The sequence below is a fragment of the Oryzias latipes genome, chromosome 1 (genome assembly GCF_002234675.1).
Source record: "Oryzias latipes chromosome 1, ASM223467v1".
NCBI classification, from domain to species: domain Eukaryota; kingdom Metazoa; phylum Chordata; class Actinopteri; order Beloniformes; family Adrianichthyidae; genus Oryzias; species Oryzias latipes.
The window spans coordinates 29,242,146-29,264,860 of record NC_019859.2 but is presented as its reverse complement, the minus strand read 5'-3'; the positions used below and the strand labels follow the sequence as shown (position 1 = coordinate 29,264,860).

At 42.1% G+C, this 22,715-nt stretch overlaps 1 protein-coding gene and 1 long non-coding RNA gene across 2 annotated transcripts; both read right to left on the bottom strand.

Moving 5' to 3' along the window:
• Positions 1 to 6,564: 6,564 nt before the first annotated feature.
• Positions 6,565 to 8,123, bottom strand: LOC105354760. Its single transcript, XR_002290723.2, has 3 exons — positions 7,865 to 8,123; positions 7,444 to 7,679; positions 6,565 to 7,305 (listed from the first exon to the last, which is right to left on the bottom strand). It is a non-coding gene; the product is annotated as an uncharacterized LOC105354760 (long non-coding RNA).
• A 6,399-nt stretch (positions 8,124 to 14,522) lies between these two features.
• LOC101159418 (keratin, type I cytoskeletal 19) lies at positions 14,523 to 17,114 on the bottom strand. Its single transcript, XM_004066179.4, has 9 exons — positions 16,728 to 17,114; positions 16,525 to 16,650; positions 16,035 to 16,117; positions 15,770 to 15,926; positions 15,525 to 15,686; positions 15,310 to 15,435; positions 14,972 to 15,201; positions 14,839 to 14,876; positions 14,523 to 14,767 (listed from the first exon to the last, which is right to left on the bottom strand). Exons 1-9 carry the CDS (start codon positions 16,923 to 16,925, stop codon positions 14,661 to 14,663), a joined length of 1,227 nt encoding a protein of 408 aa, XP_004066227.3. The 5' UTR covers positions 16,926 to 17,114; the 3' UTR covers positions 14,523 to 14,660.
• Positions 17,115 to 22,715: the final 5,601 nt, after the last annotated feature.

Below are 22,715 nucleotides of genomic sequence, written 5' to 3'. Positions count from 1 at the left end.
CTTTCATCCTTTTTCTCTGTTAGTCATTTTATGGCTCCAATACTAATGGGCACCTGCCCTTTCTGCTTGTAAAACCTTCTATATAATCAGATCTTTGAGTATGTTGATACTCTTAACCCCCACCAACATCAAGATTTTTATCCTTTTTCCTTATAAAATCCTTTCGAATATTTGTTGATCAGAGGACTTCCTGATTTCCCACTTGGGCCTCACATCACTGATGTTTCTCACTTCTCAGCACTTCCTGTTGGCGGTCGCTGGACGGAGCAAATCAGTTTTCACTAACCAGCACGTTTGATTTGGCAAAGATTTTTATGCTGGATGCCCTTCCTGACACAACCCCGTATTTTATTCGGGCCTCACAAGCACAGGGGAACCCAGACTCCAGGATGAAGGGTTTTGCACAGGGACCTTCAGTGTACAGATTGAATGTAACCATCGTTACATAAAAGAAAACTTAGAACTACACTTAATCCTTTATGATCGCCTTGAAATAGAGTGTGTTCCTGTGTGGTGTTCCTCAGCTACAAGTGCAAAGTAAAAAATTGATAGTTGGATCTGCAGAGAATTAGCAGTGTTTGGGACACATTAAGTGTAAATGTGCAGAGTAGATGGTGTTTTTAGAGCTGCTGGATGGCTGAAAGTTTGTCTTAGGTGCTTCTGTTTCTGGAGGCAGGGAATGATAGGGTTGATCAACTTCTTTAAATGGTTTTGTTTGCTTTCATCTGCTTTCCTTTGGTGTCAGGGGCAGACTGTGGCCTATAGGTTTAACTTCACCTGATCTCCTTTTATTATGCTGCTTTCAGTGTTTTGACTGAAAATCAAAGACGGATACAGTTACAAGATGGATAGGTATGTTTTCTTCTTCCCCTTAACATCAAGAATGGTAGTTTCACCCTTTAACCCTGTGGCTGGAAATAATTATTTAACCCTTGTGCTATCCTATGACCCCACCCATACATTGTCATGTTCTCCCTATCATGACACAGGTGGATAAAGGTGGAAAGATTTCATGTAATCCATGGACAGCAGTGAAGATCATAAATCATTGAAGAAGAAAGGTTCAGAGCACTGTCTAGTGGGGTCTAGATGACCCAACTCCCAATGTTTAAGTGTCTGGGATAGCACAAAGGTTAATGCCCATGGAAGTCAGCATTCTTCAGACTACACCTATGGAAGGGGTTTTTACCGTGGAAAATTGAACAGTTCAAAAGCAGATAACACAGTCAGTGGAACAGACCCAACCACCTGAACTACACCCATTCATAGGAAAGCCAGATTCTTTAAAGGAATTGAATGACAGAAGACAAGTTATGCATCGAGTTAGGGTCAGCAGAAGATCAGCAGTGCCGGACTAGTGTGAATCACTGTTTGGACAACATGGTGATTAGATGCAGTAAACCCCAGATTATAGTGCGATTTCTGCCTGCAGGCAAGAGAAAATGAAAACGTGCTGGAATTTAAAGCTTGATTTGTTCGAGTGTTTGAATTCAGTGCTGGATTAGCTGCCACTCATAAACATTATGCTCCATTGTTTAAGTTGCGTTTTCTTGACTGCTAGCCCAAATCAGTGTGTGGCGCTGTAGTAACTTCCTGTAGCGCCCCAATAACCTGTGGTTTGCGTGAGCTTAATGCCCATGGGACGCATGCCTGGGATCAACATTAGGCTAAGATGCAAAAAAATGTTAGATGTTGCAATCATGGAAAACAAGGACACTTTGTAAGACAATGCAGATGGAGACGTGGCAGACATGCAGAATGAGGCCCTCCGTCATGATGGAGACACTATTATGACTTATGGCAGTTACTAGCCAGACCTTCTGGTTGGACAGAAGTTTCAGGAAGACGCATGCAGCCATGTCCAGTTTGACACAGAGCCATGGACGACTTTTTGATCCATCTCAGTTAAAAACAGAGCTGACTGACTGTAATGTACGCCATAAAAAATTTTCCTTCATCAGAAATATTCTGAGTCAATCATGAAGTAGCCGCACAGATTAATGTGTTTGCCGCTGACCATCCCTGTATCCACTGCGTCTGTCGAGCGGACATTTTCAGCTCTAAAGTGAATTAAAACCTATACCAACACAACATGACAGACTCGGCTTTGATGAAATGGAAAAGAACAGAACTGAAGCACAATAATCTACACGACAGGGTGATGGAGATGTTTTTGTGGAAAGAGAGGAGAATGGATTTTGTCTTTAAATAATCAGATTTTTTGATGAGTGAAATTCAATTCAATTCAATTTTATTTTCATAGCCCAAATTCACAACAACAGTCGTCTGAAAAGTTAAAAATAAAATCAAAAGGATCATAATTACATAGAATTCAATAGAAAAATACTAAACTGAACTAAGAAACTGACTAAGCTAAACTGGGCATCCCTGCCCTCAGACCCCTCTTTGCAGTAAGGAAAAACTCCTAAAAAAAAAAAAACGGATTCCGGAAAAAACGAAGAAACCTCAGGGGTCCCCACATGAAGGAGGGATCCTCCCCCAGGACGGACAGGTGATTTACCAGAACTCATAGAGAAGAATTAACTTATCTAACTCTACAACTACATATATAAAGTCCAGCAGAGGAGCTTCATCCAGACGGAGTCAGGGGGACAGTTGGGGACGCGAGTTGAGCCGGAGACAGGATCCACAGCCAGGTGTAGGAGCAGGAGCAGAGACGAGCCAGAGACGAGGTACACGGTCAGGTACAGGAGCACGGATGAGCCAACTGGAATCTGGAAGCACTCCCACTCCCCAGAGGGGAGAGGGAAAGAGGGAGAGTACGTGAATCGCACTGCATAAAACAGAGGCATGGAGAACTAAATGTTGAATAATGATCAAGAATAGAGAAGAGAGGAAGGGTAGAAGTAGATGAGAAAAGAGGACAGAACCCCAGTGCACCATAGTTTCCCCAGCTTTTAACTTCTAGCAGCCTACTAACAACTAATTGTTATTGTTATTAAGTTTAATTTAAACACATTAACAATAAGTTAAATAATCTCTGAATACTAACTAGTCTGATGATAAGCCTGTCCAAAGAGGCTTTAGTGATAAGTATCATAATAAATTATATTCCAAATTAATGTGATTAATTACAATGTTTTTTGCTGGCTTTAGTTGCCCGACATGGTTATTTATTGTTTCATTTATTCAGTTCATTTAGAGGCATTTATTGTGGCTACAGGAATTTCCAATCTGCAATGCAAAGTTCATTTCTGCATCGTAAAATGGTTCATGAAGGGTTGAGTGATTCAGACATAGAACTACTGAAGGCCCAGGTGTGAAATGCACGTCCCGCCACTGGCATGTGTGCGTGTGTGGTGGTGGTGGGGGGCGTGCTCATAATGCTAATCTGACATTCATTTTTTTGAACATGAAAGAAAGCAGTAATAAAACAACCTGGTTTGGTGAAAAATCAGTAACACTGCAGAAAAGCAGCATGAACTTGTGTTGTGATTCATCTTTCAACAAAACCTTTTGTGAGAATTAAAAGCATAATAAGAGGAGGTCATACCTGCAAAATGGTCAATTGTGCTGTTTTGAGTTCTGCTGGATCACATCTGCGGTATTTTTTTTTAATGGACTAAACTCAACACTTCAACAGTTCTCATGGTTGGGCAGGTTGTGAAATCATTAAAAAAGTGGACTGTTTTGCTTCAAGCTAACTGGCTTGTCAGAAGTCATTAATGAGGAATTTTCCCTTTGGCAGTGAAGGTAACAGTTGCGTCACCTTCAGGAGCCATTGGAGCAAAACCTCTGAGATTGTGGTGATTGAAATCCCACTCCGATCCTCTTTTGAGACACTTTCAAAGTCTTCCCAGTAGTCTTCCAATTATGATTTTATTTTTTTAGCCAAAATAAATAATAAAAAGGACATAGTTTCTGCAGAATTTCTGCAGTAGTTCATAGAAATTCACCTCTCCCTATTGCTGAGAGTTCTCTGTTTATACGCCCTCCTGGCAGCTTACAGCCCCTCACACCCCTAATCTAGCATGACGGGTGCAACAAAAATGGTGAGTAATATCAGAGTTATCCAGCTGTACAGTTTTGGGCCAGCTGCCAGCTCAGACGAGGAAAACAAAGACGTACATGGACCTCGTCGTTCACAAGTGGACGCATCAGAATGGAACATAGCAGGAAGCTCCTGACCCGCCCAGCGTTTTTTCAGTGTCGCAAACACGATCTTTTTCAAACAGCATTTTTTCGTCTGCTCTTGAGTCATAACAATTACAATGATAAAATACTTGGAAATTCAATCTTAGGTAAAATGATCTTCTTACACATCTTTCATCATCAGAGAAATGCCACAATAACTTGTTAAAGAAAACGCCAAAGACACCATTTCCATTTGAGTAGGTTTTCTGACACATCAGAACTTTCCAAGTACCTCTTTTTTGCAAAACTTGACCTTTTTTTAAATTATTGGAGCATTTTTTGCTCATTCTGAGAGGCGTGAGTGTGTTTGCTGGGATGCATTACAAAAAATCCAGCACAAAAGCTGTCTGCTAAGAAACTTCTTCCACAAAAGAAGACTTTCACTGAGGCTTCCTTCAGTTTTCACAGAACCCTTTGTTCTCTTTTCACTGGCCAGGATCAGTTTCAGCACAACACCAAACAATCTCGTTGCAGGAACCTCCTTTCTAAAACGAGTCTGGGGTTCTTTAGCACTGACAAATGTCTGCACATTCATTTGACGTTAAGCTAAGAACTTCCCTCTTCTCGTTACCGGACCTTTTTCAGTCTTAAGTCTGACAACGCGCGGATGTTTCAGTCCGGTCCGGGCGGGGCTGGAGGCTGTCCCCCAGCAGAAGGGTCCAGGCCTGTCAGGGGAAACAGGTCCAGGCATGGCGCTCTGCGACATTAGCGAGTGCTGACACAAGAATGCAGAAGATGTCAAAGAGGAGATGATATCTGCGCTTCTTAAGGCGTGAAGAAACAGGAATTTGGAGAGAAACTCACATGGGTGTGGCTGTGGAGCTACTTTTCCATGACTGAGGCCAGCAGATCAGCAAAATGGAAGGAGCTAGAAAACAAAGAAGGAGTCCTGAAGGAAGACTGTTCTGCAGTTTTATAACACACACAAAAATTAATGCACACACACACACATATACACAGATAAATGCAAAAAAAAAAAAACAAGCACACACATACATACACATTCACAAACACACACCCCCATCCACTCACATACATTACTACACACACATAGACACACAGTCAGATTTTAGTTATAGAGCGCTTCTCCTGTCACAGACCACCTAAAAGTACTTCAAATGAAATAAATAAACAGATGACAATAAAAATAATTGCAAAAACAGAAATCACAATAATAGCCTCCATACACACATGCAGACTGGGAGAAACAGTCCATAACATCAAAGCACTGTAAAACATTAGGGAAATGGAAAAATGAATTAAAGCAAAGCCAAAAAGATTAGTTTTGAGCTTCTCCTTATAAACTTCTACAGCGGATGAAGGCCTGACATCTTCAGGAGGTTTTTCCACAGGTGAGACCCACAGTGCTGGAATGTGGCCTCACTGTGGGTCTTTGTTCTGACCTTTGGGACCACCAGCGGATCTGTCCCTGAGGACCTGAGGGTTCTGGACGGTCACAAACTAAAAGCAATTCGGATTTTTAAAAAAATCAAGGTCCAATGTTGTTACAGTTTTTACAGTTGTTTACGCACTAAAATAAAAATAAAAATTTGCAAAATCATACTCCAATGAGCAAAACACCTCAGCAGATTTGCACAACATTACACATAAAGTTTGCTTCACCCTTTTTGCAAAACATTGCACATTTGTACATTTCTGTACCCATTTTCACACCTTAGACAAAGACACGGGTTGTGACGTTACATTCTTGTTATTACAAAACCCCAGATTACCAACGACCACACTAGTGAAAGAACTGGAAAACCACGTTTACAAGGTGTGGAAGCACACATGCTACTTTGAAAATGCATCACTCAGGTAGGTTATAAAAGGGAACAAGTGATTTCACCTGTCTTCAACAAAAATGGCAGATGCTAGAAAACAAAGAAGAAGAGTGGGAATGAGAGGACATGAGAGAGTAAAAGAGCACTTGAAGAGTTGATAGAACCCGGACAAAGAAGACGAAAAAGGGAGAAGCAGACTTTGTGTACTATAAATGCATTTTATATGTATTACTCCAATCCTTTTAATACTAAAAATCTCAGTATTTATTTGTATTTCCTGTTTACAGTTTTTCTCAGTTGTTTAAACACATCTTCTGAAAGCATGCCCCGTATTCTCATAACTCTATACACAAATAAAATAATATAGAAATGGGCAAAAAAAACTCCTGCAAAATGACATTCAAAACTATGTTATTTCCTCTCAAAATATGATTGCACTTTTATTTGACACACAAACCTACATGAATAGACATTTATAGGAAACAGCTGAACACCATGATGAATAGAAAACACGTCTTCATTCATCAGAATGACTTGGGCTTTTTCTTGGTTCATGTACTACAGACAGTTCATAAGTGTGTTGTAAGATATTTGATAATATTTTTATACTCTGCACACACAAATACATGGTAGAAGCTTATTTTATTATCCCCACAAAAACAATGTACACGGTGTACATTCCATTCCTAAACAACACAACATACACTACATACAAAACAACAACAACTGTTGTGCGCTGTCCACAGCACTTCATCCACATCACAAGCAATGGTTTCACTGGCCAAGCAGCAGGGAAAACACCGCCTAGTATGACCAACCCTGCTATGAAAAGCATGAGCTGCTCTATCTCCACATGCGCCCTCCATAGCTTGGAGAAGAGGTAGACTCATTTGTGGATTCCAGTTATACACTTTCCATCTACATTCAGAAAAAAAAATCCTCAATAGGATTGAGGAATAGAGAATATGGAGGGAAATAAACAACTTAAAAGCATTGGTAGGCTGTGAGCCAGTTATGTACGAGAGCAGCCCCGTGGAAACTTAAGTTGTCCCATATGACAACGTACTTGAGCTGCACTGGGCCATCTACCTGATCTGGTGGAATGAGTGTGTTGTGTTGGGTGTCCAGGAATGCCATCAGATGGACGGTGATAGGGGTCAAAGGTAGCATGGTGATGGATGACGCCGTGGTGGGTAAGCGCTGCACACATTGTGATGCTCCCTCTGTGCTAGCCAGGGACTTCAACAATGGCAACCTGTCCGATGATATTCCTTCCCCTCTTTCGTCTTTTTGTGACGCTAAACCCAACCTCATCAATGAAGATGAACTGGTGCTCCTATGCAGCCACCTCTAGCTCCAGGACTCTCTGAAACACACATGACGATATCAGAAATAGACACGGAGTGATCACTATAGTTAAGTACAGTCATTATGATTGCAATATTCACATATGTATAATTTACTGTAAACAGTATTGAGTGAATGCATCAGTTGGGTAACTCACTTACACATAGTTATATCGTAATTCTTTGACTCTTTCTGAATTGCGTTCAAATGGCACCCTATAGACCTGCTTCATCCTGAGATGATTTCTGCACAAGACACGGTCTTGATGATACACTGTTGATAGGCTTCTCCATTAATATTTTGAAATATGTCACCATTTTTTACCATTGTTCTTTGTATATGCCACAATCTTATGGCGTTGTTTTCTAGGACCATGTTCATGATTTCAGTTTCCTGTTCAGGAGAGAGAACACGTTCCTGATCACCTTGTGTTAGTAATCAATCAGTTCTGCCAAACAAATAGTAAAATACTGTAAATTAAAGTAGATATATATTTCCTAAATACGTGAAATATACTTCACATTATTTGTACAGTTCTGCAGAACAGTCAACAGGCAAAACGGTAATTCTGTACTCACTGAATACTGTAGGGATGTCCAGTACTGCCATTTTCAAGTGAGAGTAGATTTTTTTTACCTATTCTCATTTCGGAAAGTGTACCTGCTCAAATTTAGTTGTACTCTTTGCCCAGCCTCCTCATCGTTAGACCATGGTTGACCCCATGATCAACCAAAGGGGCTTGGATTTCAGAGACTCCGGTCTTTGGCCTTCCTCGTCCACCTCCTCTTACTCTCACCCGTCTGGTTCTGCCTCTGTTCCCAATGTTGACAACTGTTGCTCCAAAACAGGAGAACACCTGTTGCCCTTTCATGCTAATGTTCTGATTGCTAGTTGTAAACTTGTGTGACGCATGTTTGCCCTTGTGTTGAGTGACTGTGCATATTTGAATGGCAGTGTGTTCCTTATGAAAAGATATTTTCATAAGAATTGTGTTTAGTGTTTTGAAGTAAGTATGTTTTAGAAATGGAATTTGAGTGTAAAGCAGAAACTGTGCTTAGAGTTTAGCGGACTTGGTTCAGGAGGTTGGTGAATGAGTTACATGTCGTGGTCATTGTGTCTCAGGTACCAACATTTGACTGTAAACAATTCAGAAAAACTGTAATTACTGCGTAGGCTGCGAGGTGAAGCAACAGCATCCAGCTCTGCATTTTGGCACATTTGCACAATCCATTTAGCTTACTCAGCATATTCAAATAATGTAAGTCGTTTTAGACAAGCTTTTATTCACAGAAAAACTGGAGTTAATCAAGCAAATAAGATCCTTCAGTTGAGATAAGGTTTCATTATTTTAGGAGTAAAATCCAGTCCCTGCTGGACCTCATTTCATTAAACTCTTTTAGCCGTTTCATTTTTGCTTGAACATAAATCAGGAAATATTTTTACTCTTTTGTAAAGAATTATAAAAGCAGAGTTTTGTTGGAGGGTTATAACTGAAACTTTGCTGAAGTTTGATCCCAGATAAATCAAACTCTGTTTTTACTAAAATTTTATGTCATAATGAAAAAACAAACAAACTTTTTTCTACTTAAAGTCACACCCCAACCATCCTTTGATTAATAAAAGCAATCACAGTGGTTCTTTAATTAGGATTATGCAATTTCTTAACTTGAATCAAAGAACCTGTGTCTTTTTCATAGAGTTTTTGCAGAGCAACTGGTTTTGGTCATGTTCTGTTTTCACAGCGGTTTGACTTTCACCTGTTTGACACACCTGTGACTTGACAGTCACACCTGTTTTAAGTTTGTCATGATTCACTGCTGTCTTCATTTTAGTCATTTACCCTCAGTCTATTTAACCCTTGTGCTATCCTAGGCACTTCAGCGTTGGGAGTTGGGTCAACTAGACCAACTAGACAGTGCGCTGAACCTTTTTTCTTCAATGATTTGTGATCTTCACTGGTGTCCATGGATTACATGAAATCTTTCCACCTTTATCCACCTTTGTCATGGTAGGGAGAACAGGTCAATGCAAGGGTGGGATCATCTAAGATAGCACAAGGGTGAAGTGTCTGGTTGCACAATCTGCAGAAAGTGTGGGAAATTGGAAGGAGTGGACGTCAAAAAACGTTTGCCTGGACAGGGTAATCCGGGACCGGCCTCATGAGCAGGGATGAGTGGACTGAAGACTCTGAGGGCGGTTGACAACCGCTGAAAGGACGGACATATACGGGACTGATGCTCCCACTCTGGGGTTCCCCACTGTCTGCCTCTTCCTGCAAACGCCACCTTAGAGAGCTCAGACTGAAATATATGGCTGTGAAGCAAAATATATTTCACAATAAGTAATAAAAGTTCAGCACTGCAAGGTTCTAGTGTAACACACTGGACTGGCTCGCTCACCTTGACAAAGCCGGTGTTTGTCTCTGGTTCAAAGGGAGCTTGTTAAACTGCTGAAGAAGGTCACTCATAATAATACAAAGCCCAGCAAAGCGACCATCAAAACTACTCTTGCTTTTTTAATTTTTTTCCATACTCGATCTCCATTTCCGAGTGCTTTTGGGGTCCATATTGGCCAGTTCGTCCTTTAGTGTTCCAAGTAGGAAACCCAAACTAGAAGCACACACAGGAATAAGTATATCCATTTATTTTGAGATCTCCAATAGTTAAATACACTGCCAGTTGCACAGAGGAGCCTGAAACCAGAAGAAAGCAGAGTCAATATATGTCCTGCTCCAAGCAAAATATAATCCAGTCTCTTCTTATACTCAAACTTCTCAGTAACAAAGGTGGAGATCCCACTGGAGACGTCATGAAACAAGGAGGAATCAAGTCAGGGGAGGCAAACAAGTCCAACATCTGTGATCCAAACGCAGAAACGGCAGATTGATACACCAAGAGGACAGACCTTATCTTAACCACAGACAGAAAAAGGGCCAAAGCACAGTCAAGGAAAAACTGGGAAAGGCCGGAATGTGAGCTAAAGCACAACGAACTGGCAGAGAGTGTGAGGAACTGTCAGTGCTAAATACAGTATGACAGTGATCAGGAGCACCAGATGGAGACTGGAAGAGTGGAGAGCATGCCCAACAAAACTCCCCACAGATCATGACAGTGACAGGAGTTAATCAGAAATTCGCCTCTGAATTGTGGGTGGGACTGTTGGCGCAAAGTAAGCCTATCTTCATTTCCCATCAGCCCTTTGTTTTCACATCTCCCGCTAGCTTACAGCCCCTCACAATCCCAACCTAACATTACTGGTGCAACAAAAATAGTCAGCAGTATCTGAGCTATCCAGCTGTACAGTTTTGAGCCAGATGCCATCTTAGACAAGGAAACTGAAGATCACAGATGTATTTGTCTGGATGATTTGGAATGAAGTGGAGCAGGGAGCTCAATGGTCTCCTACTGGAGCTTGTCACAGGCTTTTTCTAGCTTTTTTCATCTGCTCCTGATTGACACCAATTTGAATAAATAAATACTTAGCAATGCCGTTTTGAGACTTTTTTTATTTATATGTGTTCTCCTTTATCAGAAAGATGGCATAAGAACGTGTTAAAAACACAATTTTCATTGAAGTGGGTCTTTAAACCATTTTTTCTATTTAAAATCATTTTGCAGAAAATAAGGTGCAAGTTTCTGGAAACCCTGTTTTTCCAGTTTTCCAGAGTGTCTGTCTTGATCTCGGAATTCCTGTGAGCTGAAATGTGGCAGTCATTTGTTTGAGGCTGTTCTCTGAAAACTCTCAAACTGTCAGTGTAAAATCACCAGAGCTCAATGTTTGCCCTCTGGAAAACTCTCATTCTAACACAATTTGAAAATGAAACATCATCACATTGAAGTCTGAAACGTCGGTATGAGAAAAAACATGACAGAATGAATTTAGAAATCCAAAATGAACTATTTCAGTCTTTCTAAAAAATAAAAACAAAAAGTTTCTGAACCCAGAGGTGGGGTTCTTTCCCCCAAACCAGCAGGATGGGGTTCAGTCTCCAGAGTCTGCTGCTGCCCATGCTCTCCAACTGTTGTTCTGAGGAGGTTTTGGACGGGGCAAAATTCCAGGGTCCTGCCTGAAGAGGTAGATACTGTCAATCAACTGAAGTAGATTTATGAATCAGAACATGGACAAACCGCCGTTCCTCACATGTTCCTCACACGATGAAGAACCAACAATACAATCATCAAAACACTCTTCCATCAAAAGCAAAACCCCAATTAGGAAAAAAGGATTTAAGATGTTCTCCTTGGCAGCAATGGTATGTGTCAGACCAGAGAAGGATCAGCCCTCCGTTCAGATGATCCGGGGATCAGATGGAGCCTCAGAATGGAGAGCTCTGGTGTTTCCTTAAGCACAACGTTTGAGGCCATGATTTTTGTTCAAAAAGTTGTCAGATGACAAGAAGAGAAAGTGTTTCTCCAACTCAAGCTCTCTGCAAATACAGCCCCAGAGAAAGAAGTAAAACATTCTTGAATTTGACACATTTTCATTAAATTAGCAAAAACAAAAAAAAATCTGTTAAGAAAAATGCTCATACCAAGAATTCTTTTTTTTTTTTTAAACAACGTCCAGTTTCCTAACCTATGTGCTAAAAATAAATAGAAACTTTCTTAATAAGATTATCTTTTTTGCAAAACAGGAAGAAAGACCATTTCTCTTGACACGAGGGTCTTTGACTTTCATAAGGTTGAGTTTTTGCAGTAGAGGCTTCACTGCTGCTGGAGGGTGAAATGCCTGAGAAACAAAGTTCATCTGAGGAATGTTCAAATCCTCTCACACCCAGGTTTCAGAGAGACTAGTTGAGGTCAGGGGCCAAACCAAGACCAGGGGCAACCATACGGGTCAGAGGGAGCAAACGCCGTCCTGGCTCAGTCCCAATGAGGAGACGGAATAACCAGAATGTTCTCCTTCACTGCTTTACAGTTGACCCAGAAAAAAGGGCCTTTATAAATAATCCTGACAGGGAAACAACGGTTTTACTCCAAATCTTATGTAATAATGTGCTGTAGGACACACGCAGGATGTTTGATGTGTGAAGCAAGAGGATCCTTTCTCTGAAAGTGCTCACCTGGGTGTGTCTACAGGTGTGTGTGCTTTTATCAGATAAGATCTCTGTGTCATATGACTGGAGGCTGGATCAGGTGTTTCTTGGCAGTGCTTCTTTGTGAACCTGTCCAAACAAATACTCTTAAAACAGAAATAACATCTGGAGTGAAAACTATTTTCTTGTGTTAAAATTCTGTTCTCACGTTGAACATTCTGGGCCTTAAAACCAGACAGAATGGCAACACTACCATTTCTGAGCCACTTGACCAGTTTATTTGCAGCTTTTGGTTTAGTGCAGCTGCATTTTAACCCTGCAGACCAGGTACTTTAGGTTGGAGTTTGTTTCAGTGTCTTCTGCCTCTAAAGGTGCTGTCAGAGGCATCAGCTGTTGGCGCCTTCAGAGGTTCCTGCAGGAGAACCTCAGGCTGTACATGTTCATGCCAGCCCAACCTCATTTGCATGTTTCTGACTAATAGGAGTTTGCCTAACATCCAGTGCTCTTGGCGAACCTGCTGAGTCTTTGCACAGAGTGGCAAAGCTGCTTCAAATGGGTCGAACACGACCCAGTGGGTCACCTCAGCACCAGGCTCTGTTTTCCTACGACCCCACCCTTTGTGATGTACAAATGTACAAATGTGGGACAGTCTGTGCAAGTTCAAATACCAAGGTGTCCTACAGACACCTGTCACTCTAGAGACAACGCCCTGGCTGTAGAACTTTTTTTTTTTATCAAACAAAGCCACAAGGTTTTGTTTGTTACAATGAACAGCTTGAAGTTAAACTAAACCACAGAGAAGGTCTGCAGAGCCAGACTCAAAGACTCTGTTTGCTGGGCTGTTTCAGATTGAAGTGAATGGAGACTGCTGGTCGTCAGATCTGATCCTCAAAGACATGAGCGACTGGTTCACTTTTAACATGATTGTTACAGTTATCCCCCGGACACCTATTGATCAAACGACTTCAGCACACAAACAAATATGAAGTTTTTGTTTCTTAGCTGGAAAAAATTTAGACCTCAAGGGGTTAATTTTAAAAAAAAAATGTCTTTCAAAGCTTTTACAGCATCATATTACTTTTAGTATTTTTTGCGGGGTTTTTCGCTTGCTTTTGTTTGCTTTTAGACAATGCTTTAAGGTATACAATCTTGTATTACTGAGATTCACTGGTGTTCAGCAGATCTGGACGGGATGAAGGGTGTAGAACCTTCTCACCTGAGCTTTTGTGAGCGCTCAGATACATAGAACTTTATTTGTCACAAGTACAATGAAAGCATCTCCTTATATCTGCTGAAGTCAAGTCAATGCTGCAGCTGCAGAGCTAATGAAACGGATCATCTCCGTGAAAGTCTGCTGCGCAGCAAAAATCTGCTTCCACGCTGCCAAAACAAGCCCCGAGTAATAAATAAAAATTTCTTACAATTTCTTGAAATGAACTTTAACGAATCTGCGAAAGAGAAATTGATCTTACTAAGAATTCTAATTTTAAGAAAAAACTTTCAGTGACTGAGGTTTTCTTAAACTAAGACTATATTGCTATTAAAAATGTTCATAAGATTATATTTTGCAAGACAGAAAATAAGAATTTTTTTCTAGAAGTAAGGGTTCTTTTTACTTCCTTAAGATTCAGTTTTGACAGTCCACTTGGGTCATGGCTAAACTAGGAACACACAGGGACACCTGCTGGTCATGAAGTAGATTGCAGGTTTTCTTTTTTCCATTAATTGTTCAAACTCTCACAGATTGTGAGGATTTGTGCCTCAGTTATAATGACAACTGGCCGTTTAATACATCTTTAAATGTTTGAGCGCCATCTTCTCTCAGTCTTTTCCCTGCAAGGTTCCTGCTTGTTCCCATAATGGGGATCTGCCCCCCCATCCAGTCCCTCCTGGTTCTGCTGGAGGTTTCTTCCCGTTACAGGATGTTCTCCTCTCCACAGACACTTTTGCCCTCAGGATAACAACAAAACCCCTTCCATGCCATCTGTTGGTCAACTTCATCCAATATGTTAATTTGAACCATTTGATGACATTCCTTACTTTTGCTTTATTTTTTCATTTCTGTGACAACTTTGTATGTGAATTACTGATGTCTAAACTCAGGGACTTTTATTTGGAAAAGCGTTTTTCTTTGTTTGTTTGTCAGGACAAAGCCCGCTATGAAGCTATATAGCACCCATGCAGAAACACACACCTTCATATGTTTTCAACTTTTATTACATTTTTGTTTCACAGTCACCAAGTCACAAGGGATTTAACGATTCGGATTTCTGCAGCCATCCCAGTGAAACAGACCAGAGAAGCCTACAGTTCTCCTGCTGTCAGACACTGGAGGCAGGTCACTGAATGGTCTGCACTTGGGTTTTCTGAGAGGAGGACACCACCTGCCCATCGATGATCTCCTCCACAATGGTCCTCACCCTCTTCTCAATGTGGTGCTTTGGCTCTGGGGAGGACAGAGGCCATGAGCAGAGCAGCAAAAACCTTCAGAGTGCGATGACTCAACTGTATTCTTACCTTCCACCTCCTCCGTCACTCTGCAAATGATCACATCTCTGTGGAACAGTGGGCGCCATGTTAAAAATGTGTTCCTGCTGCAGATTCAACTAAGGCCCCATTAAAGAAAGCGGATGTCAGCTTGTTGTCCCACCTCTTTTTCTCTTGGTGTTCTCCCTCCAGCAGCCTCCGGTACTCAGCGATCTCCGCCTCCAGCTTCATCCTGAGCTGCAGCAGCATGCTGTACTTCACCTGCATCTGCTGAAGCGAGACCTTCAGCTCCTGCAGCTGCATCTCCAGTGAGTAGATGGTCTCCTGCTGCTGACTCAGCGTAATGCTGCAAAAAGAATTTGCTTCCTCCAGGTTCTCACGCAGGAGCTGAACCTGCAGGACAGGTGGGAAGAAAATGACAGTCGTCCTGTCGCAGCTGAGCAGTCAACCAGTTCAGCTCACAGCACGGCGAGAAGCGGAGAAGTTACTGAAGTTGCTCACCTCAGCACAGACGGACTCCCACTTTATCTCCAGACTCTGGTAGGTCCTCTTCAGTTCTGTCAGTTCGGTTTCAAATGTCTTCACTTCTGTTGTGCATGAAACAATCTCCTTCTGGAGACTTTCCATCTTTCCCAGAACAGAAACAAGTAAAACTGTCAGCGTTTGCTTTCTCATCTGTTTTCAAACTTCTGAGCTGTTGTTCTGGAGAACCTCACCTTGCAATGGTACCACGCCTCCAGCTCCAGCTTGTTCTTCTTCAGCACAGCTTCATAACTCACCCTGACCTTCTCCAGGACCTCGGTCAGATCCACTGAGTTTGCAGCATCCACCTCCACATTCACTGTGCTGGTTTGCCCCGCCTGCAGCTGATGCATCTCCTGAATACAAAATCAGGACAAGCTGCTGATTTCCATCCCAACGTCAGAATCTTTTCGGCTTTGAAGGGAATGGCTGCTCTCACCTCCGAGTGGTTCTTTTTCAGAGTCACTAATTCCTCCTGTAGGTTTTCTACGAATATCTCCAGGTCACTGATTCCGAGGGTCAGGCCGTCCCTGACCTTCCTGAGGCGGAACATGTCAGCGTCCACAGCTTTCTTCAGGCTGAGCTCCATTTCATACCTGCACAAAAGTTTCTGCCATCAATGCGATGAACTTTCAAGTTCGCTGTTGACACACGTTAGTTCAATACATCAAATGATGCGGAGAAGAGCTGGAGAGGAAACTTACTTCATTCTGAAGTCTTCTGCAGCCAGTCTGTGATTGTCCACCTGGAGGGTGAGGCTTTGGTTTACTGAGCATCTCCTTGAGATCTGCATAGAAAGGAAAAATCAGAGGTGTTGAGTGTGCAGGTGTGGCTTCAACATCTGCACCTGGAAGGATCAGAAAACATTCAAAAGCTTTTCATGCTTCATTTAACAGCGAAAGGAAATGTCGAATGAAGAAATATTATCAGTTTATGGACTTCACTTATAATAAATTAATGAAAGATTATTTTACTATTTTAGGAAATCATGTATAAATTTCAAATATATTCTCTAAACCAATTTTTTCTCTATAATATGTTACTTGTTGGTTCTTGGGTCCCATTTTATTGGGATAATCAAACTGGTTAAAACATGACAGGATTTTGAGTTTTGCCTATAAAAGAGTCGATGGATCCATCATCTAGCGGCTTTACTGTGCGCGCTCCCGCTCGTGCGCGGCCACCTGACTTTACCTCCACACGCAGGTCGTTGATCGTCTCAAAGTATCTGCTGAAGTTGTGAGGAGCGACTGTTTTCTTCAGGCAGAGCTCCCGGATGTTCAGCTCCAGCTTCCTGTTTTCCTCCTCCAGAGAGCGCACCTGCGCACAAACACACCTGTGCTCGCACCTCAGCAGACACCTGGTCAAGATGGGCGAGTGGCCTGAACGCATCTCACCTTCTCCAGATAGTTGGACAGGCGCATGTTGAGGTTCTGCATGGTGAGCTTCTCGCTGCAGTGCGCGGGCGTGTCCGCGTGTCCTGACCCCCAAGAGCCGGCGCAGGTGGACAGGGAGACGCGCGTGCCACAGCCTCCCGCTCCGCCGTGCACGCTTGGAGCGCGCATCCATCCGCGTAAGGGGCTGGCGTGGAACATGCTGCTCTGTGGTGGGGGGTCAGGAGTCTGTGGACTGACCTGCTTGGGGGGGATGCCCGGCTGCTTTATAGTGGGACGACAGGTGGGTGTGAACTGGGAGGACAAAAGAATCCAAACCCCCTGTGGGGGAGATGAGAGGACCTTTCAGAAGGTTGGACCTTCCAGTTTGGCAGCTGGACGCTGCAGCAGGTCAGTCCAGCTGGAGCGTCCAGCATTCCAGCAGCTCCTCCTTTCCATGGAACCTCATGCAGATGACAGCGGGGTCTCATTGAAGGCGTCAGCTGCTCTCACAACTCAGATTGGTGCATTTTTGCCCCCTGAAAAACAGCTTTAACCTGTTCAGGCTGAACCCAAATCATTTTTCTTCTTTGTTGCACTGAGATTGACGCCCCTGGTCATTGTCTGACAAAGGTCATGGTTCTTAAAATTCTTTATTTTATCTCAGAAAGATAACTTTTTTTCCCCACAACAATCTCACATCTAAGCTCTTTGCAGTTCAAGCTGCAGGATTCTTACACTAAAACCAACAGCTGCAACACTTCAACTCACTATAGGTATCAATCAGCAATATACATTGAAGATCACTTTAAATGTTGAAATTCTAAGATGTGTGTTTCTACTACAATCCCATTGAATCAGCTCACAGTGCTATTATTAGTCCTTTAAAACACAGTCAAAGGAACCAACATTTTTCTGTGACTAGATACAAGGAGACCGTGAGGAGGAACGACTAGCCACAAGGCCAAAAGAACCTAGGAACTTTATGTTTTCCTGGAAACAAGTAGGACTCCTGCAGACTGAGAGAACGTTTGTTTGGAAATCATGGACCTGCTGATCCTCATGATAGGATGCAGCTTCATATGTTAAGAAATAACTTTGAAATGTGTTTTAGCAGCAAACAAGGAGGAGACCTCTGGCTGCAGGGACTAAAACATTTTTCCTCTCTCAGAAGTTCAGGAACAGCAGAACAATCTGGAGGAAATGCGTGAACTCTGACACAGACGCTGTCTGATATAATGGTAAAAAGTCACCATGTACTGAAAGGAGGCAGAAAGTTGATGTATGTGAGGGTCAGAAGTCTTCAAAAAATGACTCCAGTGAGAAAAGGACTGGAGAACCAATGCCAGTGAGATACTGAAGGTCCAAGAACAACAAGCTGCTTTGTCTCAAGCAAATGTCGAGCTTTTGTTTTTGAGCTTTTGTTGAGCAAATAAAACTGGATCTGAAAGAAAGGCGGTACTGAGCAGACCCGCCTCAGATCCTGACTCATGAGGTTAATGTGGAGACACAGAACCTTAAATCACTCAGTTTTCTGTCTGACAGACCTTGTGCAGTTTTAAAGCATTCTCCTTATATTCGTTCAGAAAATCTCATTTTGATGAATGTTTTATTATTAAGAATCTTAGTTAAAAAGAGTTTATTTTAACTGAAGTTGAATTTTGCCAAATAAGAAGTTTATTTTGACAGAGCCATTAGTTTCCTGTTAAAAATCATCTGGCCTCTTCTTGGCTCTTCCTGCAGGCGTGTTAGTATACAGATTTGTTCTGTGGGTTTTGAACAAGAAAGTTTAAAAAATGCAGGCATGTTAGACCCTTTGTAAGAGTTCTGGGCCTAATCCATGGTCATTCACTATCATCATCACAGAAGCAATGCTGTAAGTTTTTCCAGTTACATGTAAGAATGTCAAGGAATTATAAAATATGATTTTATTGTTAGATTGTTATAGTTTGGTAACATTTATTTTGATCTTTAAAGACATGCATACAATAAGATAAAGCTTTGATAACTGCACACTGAAACATGTTGCGAAGTTATGGACTGAATGTACCTCGTAATGTTTGTTGCAGTTTTCACTGAACATTATTGAAGAATTGTGGAGGTAAACTGTGATTCTTACGACGACTCTGTCTTCATTCAACATGGTTTAACTTGGTGTTTAGTCAGCAGTTTGACACGCTGAACCAGAACATTACAAACCTGTTAAATTACTTGAAATAACTTGGATTTCTTGTTTCTGACCTCAAAATGATCTACAAACTAATTCATTCTGGGAATGCTGTGAAATCTGGAATTACATCATCTCCTTCCTTTGGTTCTCTTCCTCTCTTTGGTTCATGGAAGGTCTGTCTGTGTTTACACTGAGGTGAACCGCACCAAAGTTCATCCGCAAGAGAACAGAGACCCTCATTCTGCAGAAGATCAGATTTTTTTTTTGTTTGGTCCAAACCAGATTTCAGGTGAGCTTTCACACCTGTAGAACCAAGAGGACTATCAGAGGAAACCAACTCTGGACCAGACCAGGACCAGAGTGGATCAGACTCGCTGGTGTGAAAGTTTTCACTGATTTCACAAAAGGGAAATCATCTCTGATGCTCTCTGTGTTTTCAGTAAAGTCATGCATAAAGGAGCCCCTTCCCTTGTAAAAAGCAGTAGCTGTGTTTGCTACTTTTTTGCCTTTTTTAAAAGGGCAACATCTTTCATCCCGGTTGAACACATCAGGCTCTGGGTAACCATAACCTGCAAGTCAGAGTAAAGAGAACTTTTGCATGTTCCTGCTGTAACACCATGCAGACTCTCAGCTGCTTTGGTCCATGCTGCCCTTTGAACCAGATACTCTTTTAAAGATGGTAGCATTTACAACCTGAAAGATGAAAGAAATGATCAAATTCAACAGGAAAGAGCAACACTGAACAGCACCTGAGGCACAGCCCTGTCTGCTCTTTGGTTGGTTGATCAGACTATAAACAGCAGGACCACCCAAAGGCTAAAGCATGGACAATGAGCTGAATGATTTTACGCTTCATAAAATCATGGTGTCTGAACAGCTTCTGAACAACAAGTCTATATCTTAACGTGGGAAAATTGGGTCTGTGGGTTTGGTTGTTCACAACCATGTGTGTATGGAGAGTGTGCTTTCCCAGTAGTTATAACACCCACTTTGTTCCACCTTAAAAAGAGGACCCACCTCCCCAGTCTGCCAATCCAGAGGTTCTGTCCCTGACTGCCACCCAACGTTGCAGAAATTGTCAGCCAAGACAGTCCAACAGCATCCAGACACTTGAGGTACTTGAGGTGGACTTGATCCATCCCTGGTATCTTTCCACAGAGGAGCTCTTCATTTTCCGCGTTGACTTTAGCACAGGTGATGCACAGTCCCACTCCACAGTCTCCATGCTCTGCTTCTTCAACAGGAAGCATGTTGATGAGCTCTTCAGCTTGACTGTCTCCCTTATCTCCAGTGTCCACACCAGGTTTGGGAATTGCCACCACGACAGGCACCAGAGACCTTATACAACCACAGTCCAACCAGCAGAAGAGAGAATAGAGGTGGAGAACATGGTCAACTCTGCCTCAATGTCCCCAGCCTCCCACAGTACCTGTTTGAAGGTCTCCCGGATGAGGGAGGCTCAGCCAGACATTCTCACTAAACCCTCACAGTACTTTTGGGTTTGTTAAGTCTTTCTGGCCTACTCCCGCAGCAGTAGATCCAACTCACCACCAGGTAGTCATCTGTGAACGGGTCTGCCTCTCTCTTTACGGGAGTGTCCAAGACACACGATTGAAGGTTACCTGAAACGACCACAAGGTGAATCATCGACCTGTTGCGTAGGGTGTGCTAGTGTCACGTGCACTGATGGACACCTTTGTGTTCAAACATGATTTTTTTTTATGGACAAACCAAAATGAGCATAGGAGTCCAACAACAAAACATTGCTCAGGTTCAGATCAGTGACACCACTCCTTACAATCATGCCCCTCCTGGTACCACTGTGGAAACTGAAGTCTCCCAGGAGGACAATGAACCCCCCATTGGGGCACTTTCCAACACCCCCTCTAAGAGACATCAGAAGGCCAGGTAACTTAACTGCTGTTTGGGCTGTAGGCTGAAACCACAGTAAGGGACCTGTCCCCCACCGAAGGTGCAGGGATTTGACCCTTTCATCCACTGGCATGAACTCCAACACTTGGGGGGCTAAGCTGGAGTCTCATGGCTCTGCCCACACCAGCCCGCTGCCTCTCACTATGTGCAGTTCCAAAACGGAGGAAAGTCCAACTCTTCTTGCGGAACTGAGTTTCAGAGCCCAGGAAGTGCATGGAGGTGAGCCCGACTATATCTAGCTGGTACCTCTTGACGTCCTTCACAAGCTCCAAGTCACAAAAGGTAGATTCCATAAGCTGAGGTTGGGCTGCTGAGGCACCTGCCTTCAAAAGCCATCCAAGGAGCTATCCTGCAGGAGATGGACCCACAGGGTGTTTTGACAGTTTATAATGGGTTAGTTCTTAGTAACTTTACTTTGTGCAGTATTTTGGTAAGGGTTAGTGTATAAACGCGTTAATAAAGGCTGAATGGATGAAGGAGTGTCAATTTTACAAATCCGTCACAGATTTTTGTGTTGGTATTTTAATGTGATGTTCATTTGTTGTTTTTAATTGTTTCATGTAATCCTAAGTAGCAGGCTGTTGGTTTGAGCTGCATGTCTGTCCCAATGTGTGGTCTCTAACATCTGTGGATAAACAAATGCAAAAGCGCACAATGATGAAGTTGGTCTTTGGTTCACAGCTGACATTTGTGCGGAAATGTAAAAGGATAAGCTGTGTATCACTTCAAATCTGGTGCACACGAAAGGCTGCTGCAGGGAAACCGCATGAAACAGTCCAGAGAGAACAAAGAATCAATGACACAGTCACTTCTGTGTGAAAATGAAACCTTTTCTCTGTAAAAACTACTCCACTTATGATCTTTAAAAGATTAAATCAAATATTTCTTTAGTTTTGAATTTGAGTTAGCTTTTAAACACTTCTAAAAATCCTAGCATTGAAGACATACTTCAAAGTAATATTACTCAAGTACAAAGAAAAAGTGTCCATCCAAATAATTAATCAAAAACAAGTAAACTGTGTTGAAAAACTATCATGGACCTGTAAAGCATTTGTAAAGTGTAAAACATAGATTAAGACAAATGCAGAAAAATAATTCATAAACTCATAAACTTGTTAAAACACAACAGATTTTTCATTAAGGTAGAAGACGCTTGTTTACAGATACAATAGACTACATTTAATCTCTTTTAGAAGATAGAACTCCATCTTTTATTTTAGAGATAAACAAAAGCGACCCCCCCCGCCACACTTCTGATAAGCATCCCTCAGAAAAAGTCACAAATGTTGCACACAAAAAATATCAGAAACAAAAAAAACCTTTAGCTAAATATGGGTCTTTGATCATAGATCTTCTCCAAAAACAATCGACTGCAATACAACTACTTTTAGAAGAGTTTTTTAGCGATATTGATCTAAGTAAATGTGACAGTGATAGTAACTCAATGCTGCTCGCCCATTGGTCAGGTTCCTGTGAGAACAGAATGTGATTCAGACAAACAGTCTGAGATCTAATCTGAGCATTCACCTGTGAGAAATGCTCTGCAGCCGCCCTCAGAAAGCATATGTGTGTGTCTGGGGGGGGTAACAGGTAGAACAGGAACACTCCCTCCATTATATGCACTGCTTTCAGACTAGAGTGTGGGCGTGTCTCCAAATTGCACGCTTGTCAAACATTTGCTTTTATCTCTTTGACGTCCTACGATTAGACGGGAAATCTTCACAGGTTTGAGCTTCTGTCCATCTGCAGACACCAAGACTCTTCTGCTGTCAAAGACCTGCAGGCTTCATGGTTTTTACAGCAACATGTCATCCCTGTTCATTTCAAGCTTTTTTTTAAAGAGCAAACAAATCAGAACAGAAGTAAGAATGAGGCAGTTTCATTTCAAGAGCTGCTGAAAGTTAAGGGGA

What these genes read in the sequence shown, in the direction of transcription:
- LOC101159418 (XM_004066179.4), bottom strand. Translation starts at nt 16,925, where the DNA reads ATGTTCCACGCCAGCCCCTTACGCGGATGGATGCGCGCTCCAAGCGTG. An exon ending in TCAACGACCTGCGTGTGGAG is followed by an intron (nt 16,118 to 16,524) that starts GTAAAGTCAGGT and finishes CTTTCTATGCAG; the next exon opens with ATCTCAAGGAGATGCTCAGT. An exon ending in AGGCGTGGTACCATTGCAAG is followed by an intron (nt 15,436 to 15,524) that starts GTGAGGTTCTCC and finishes GTTCTGGGAAAG; the next exon opens with ATGGAAAGTCTCCAGAAGGA.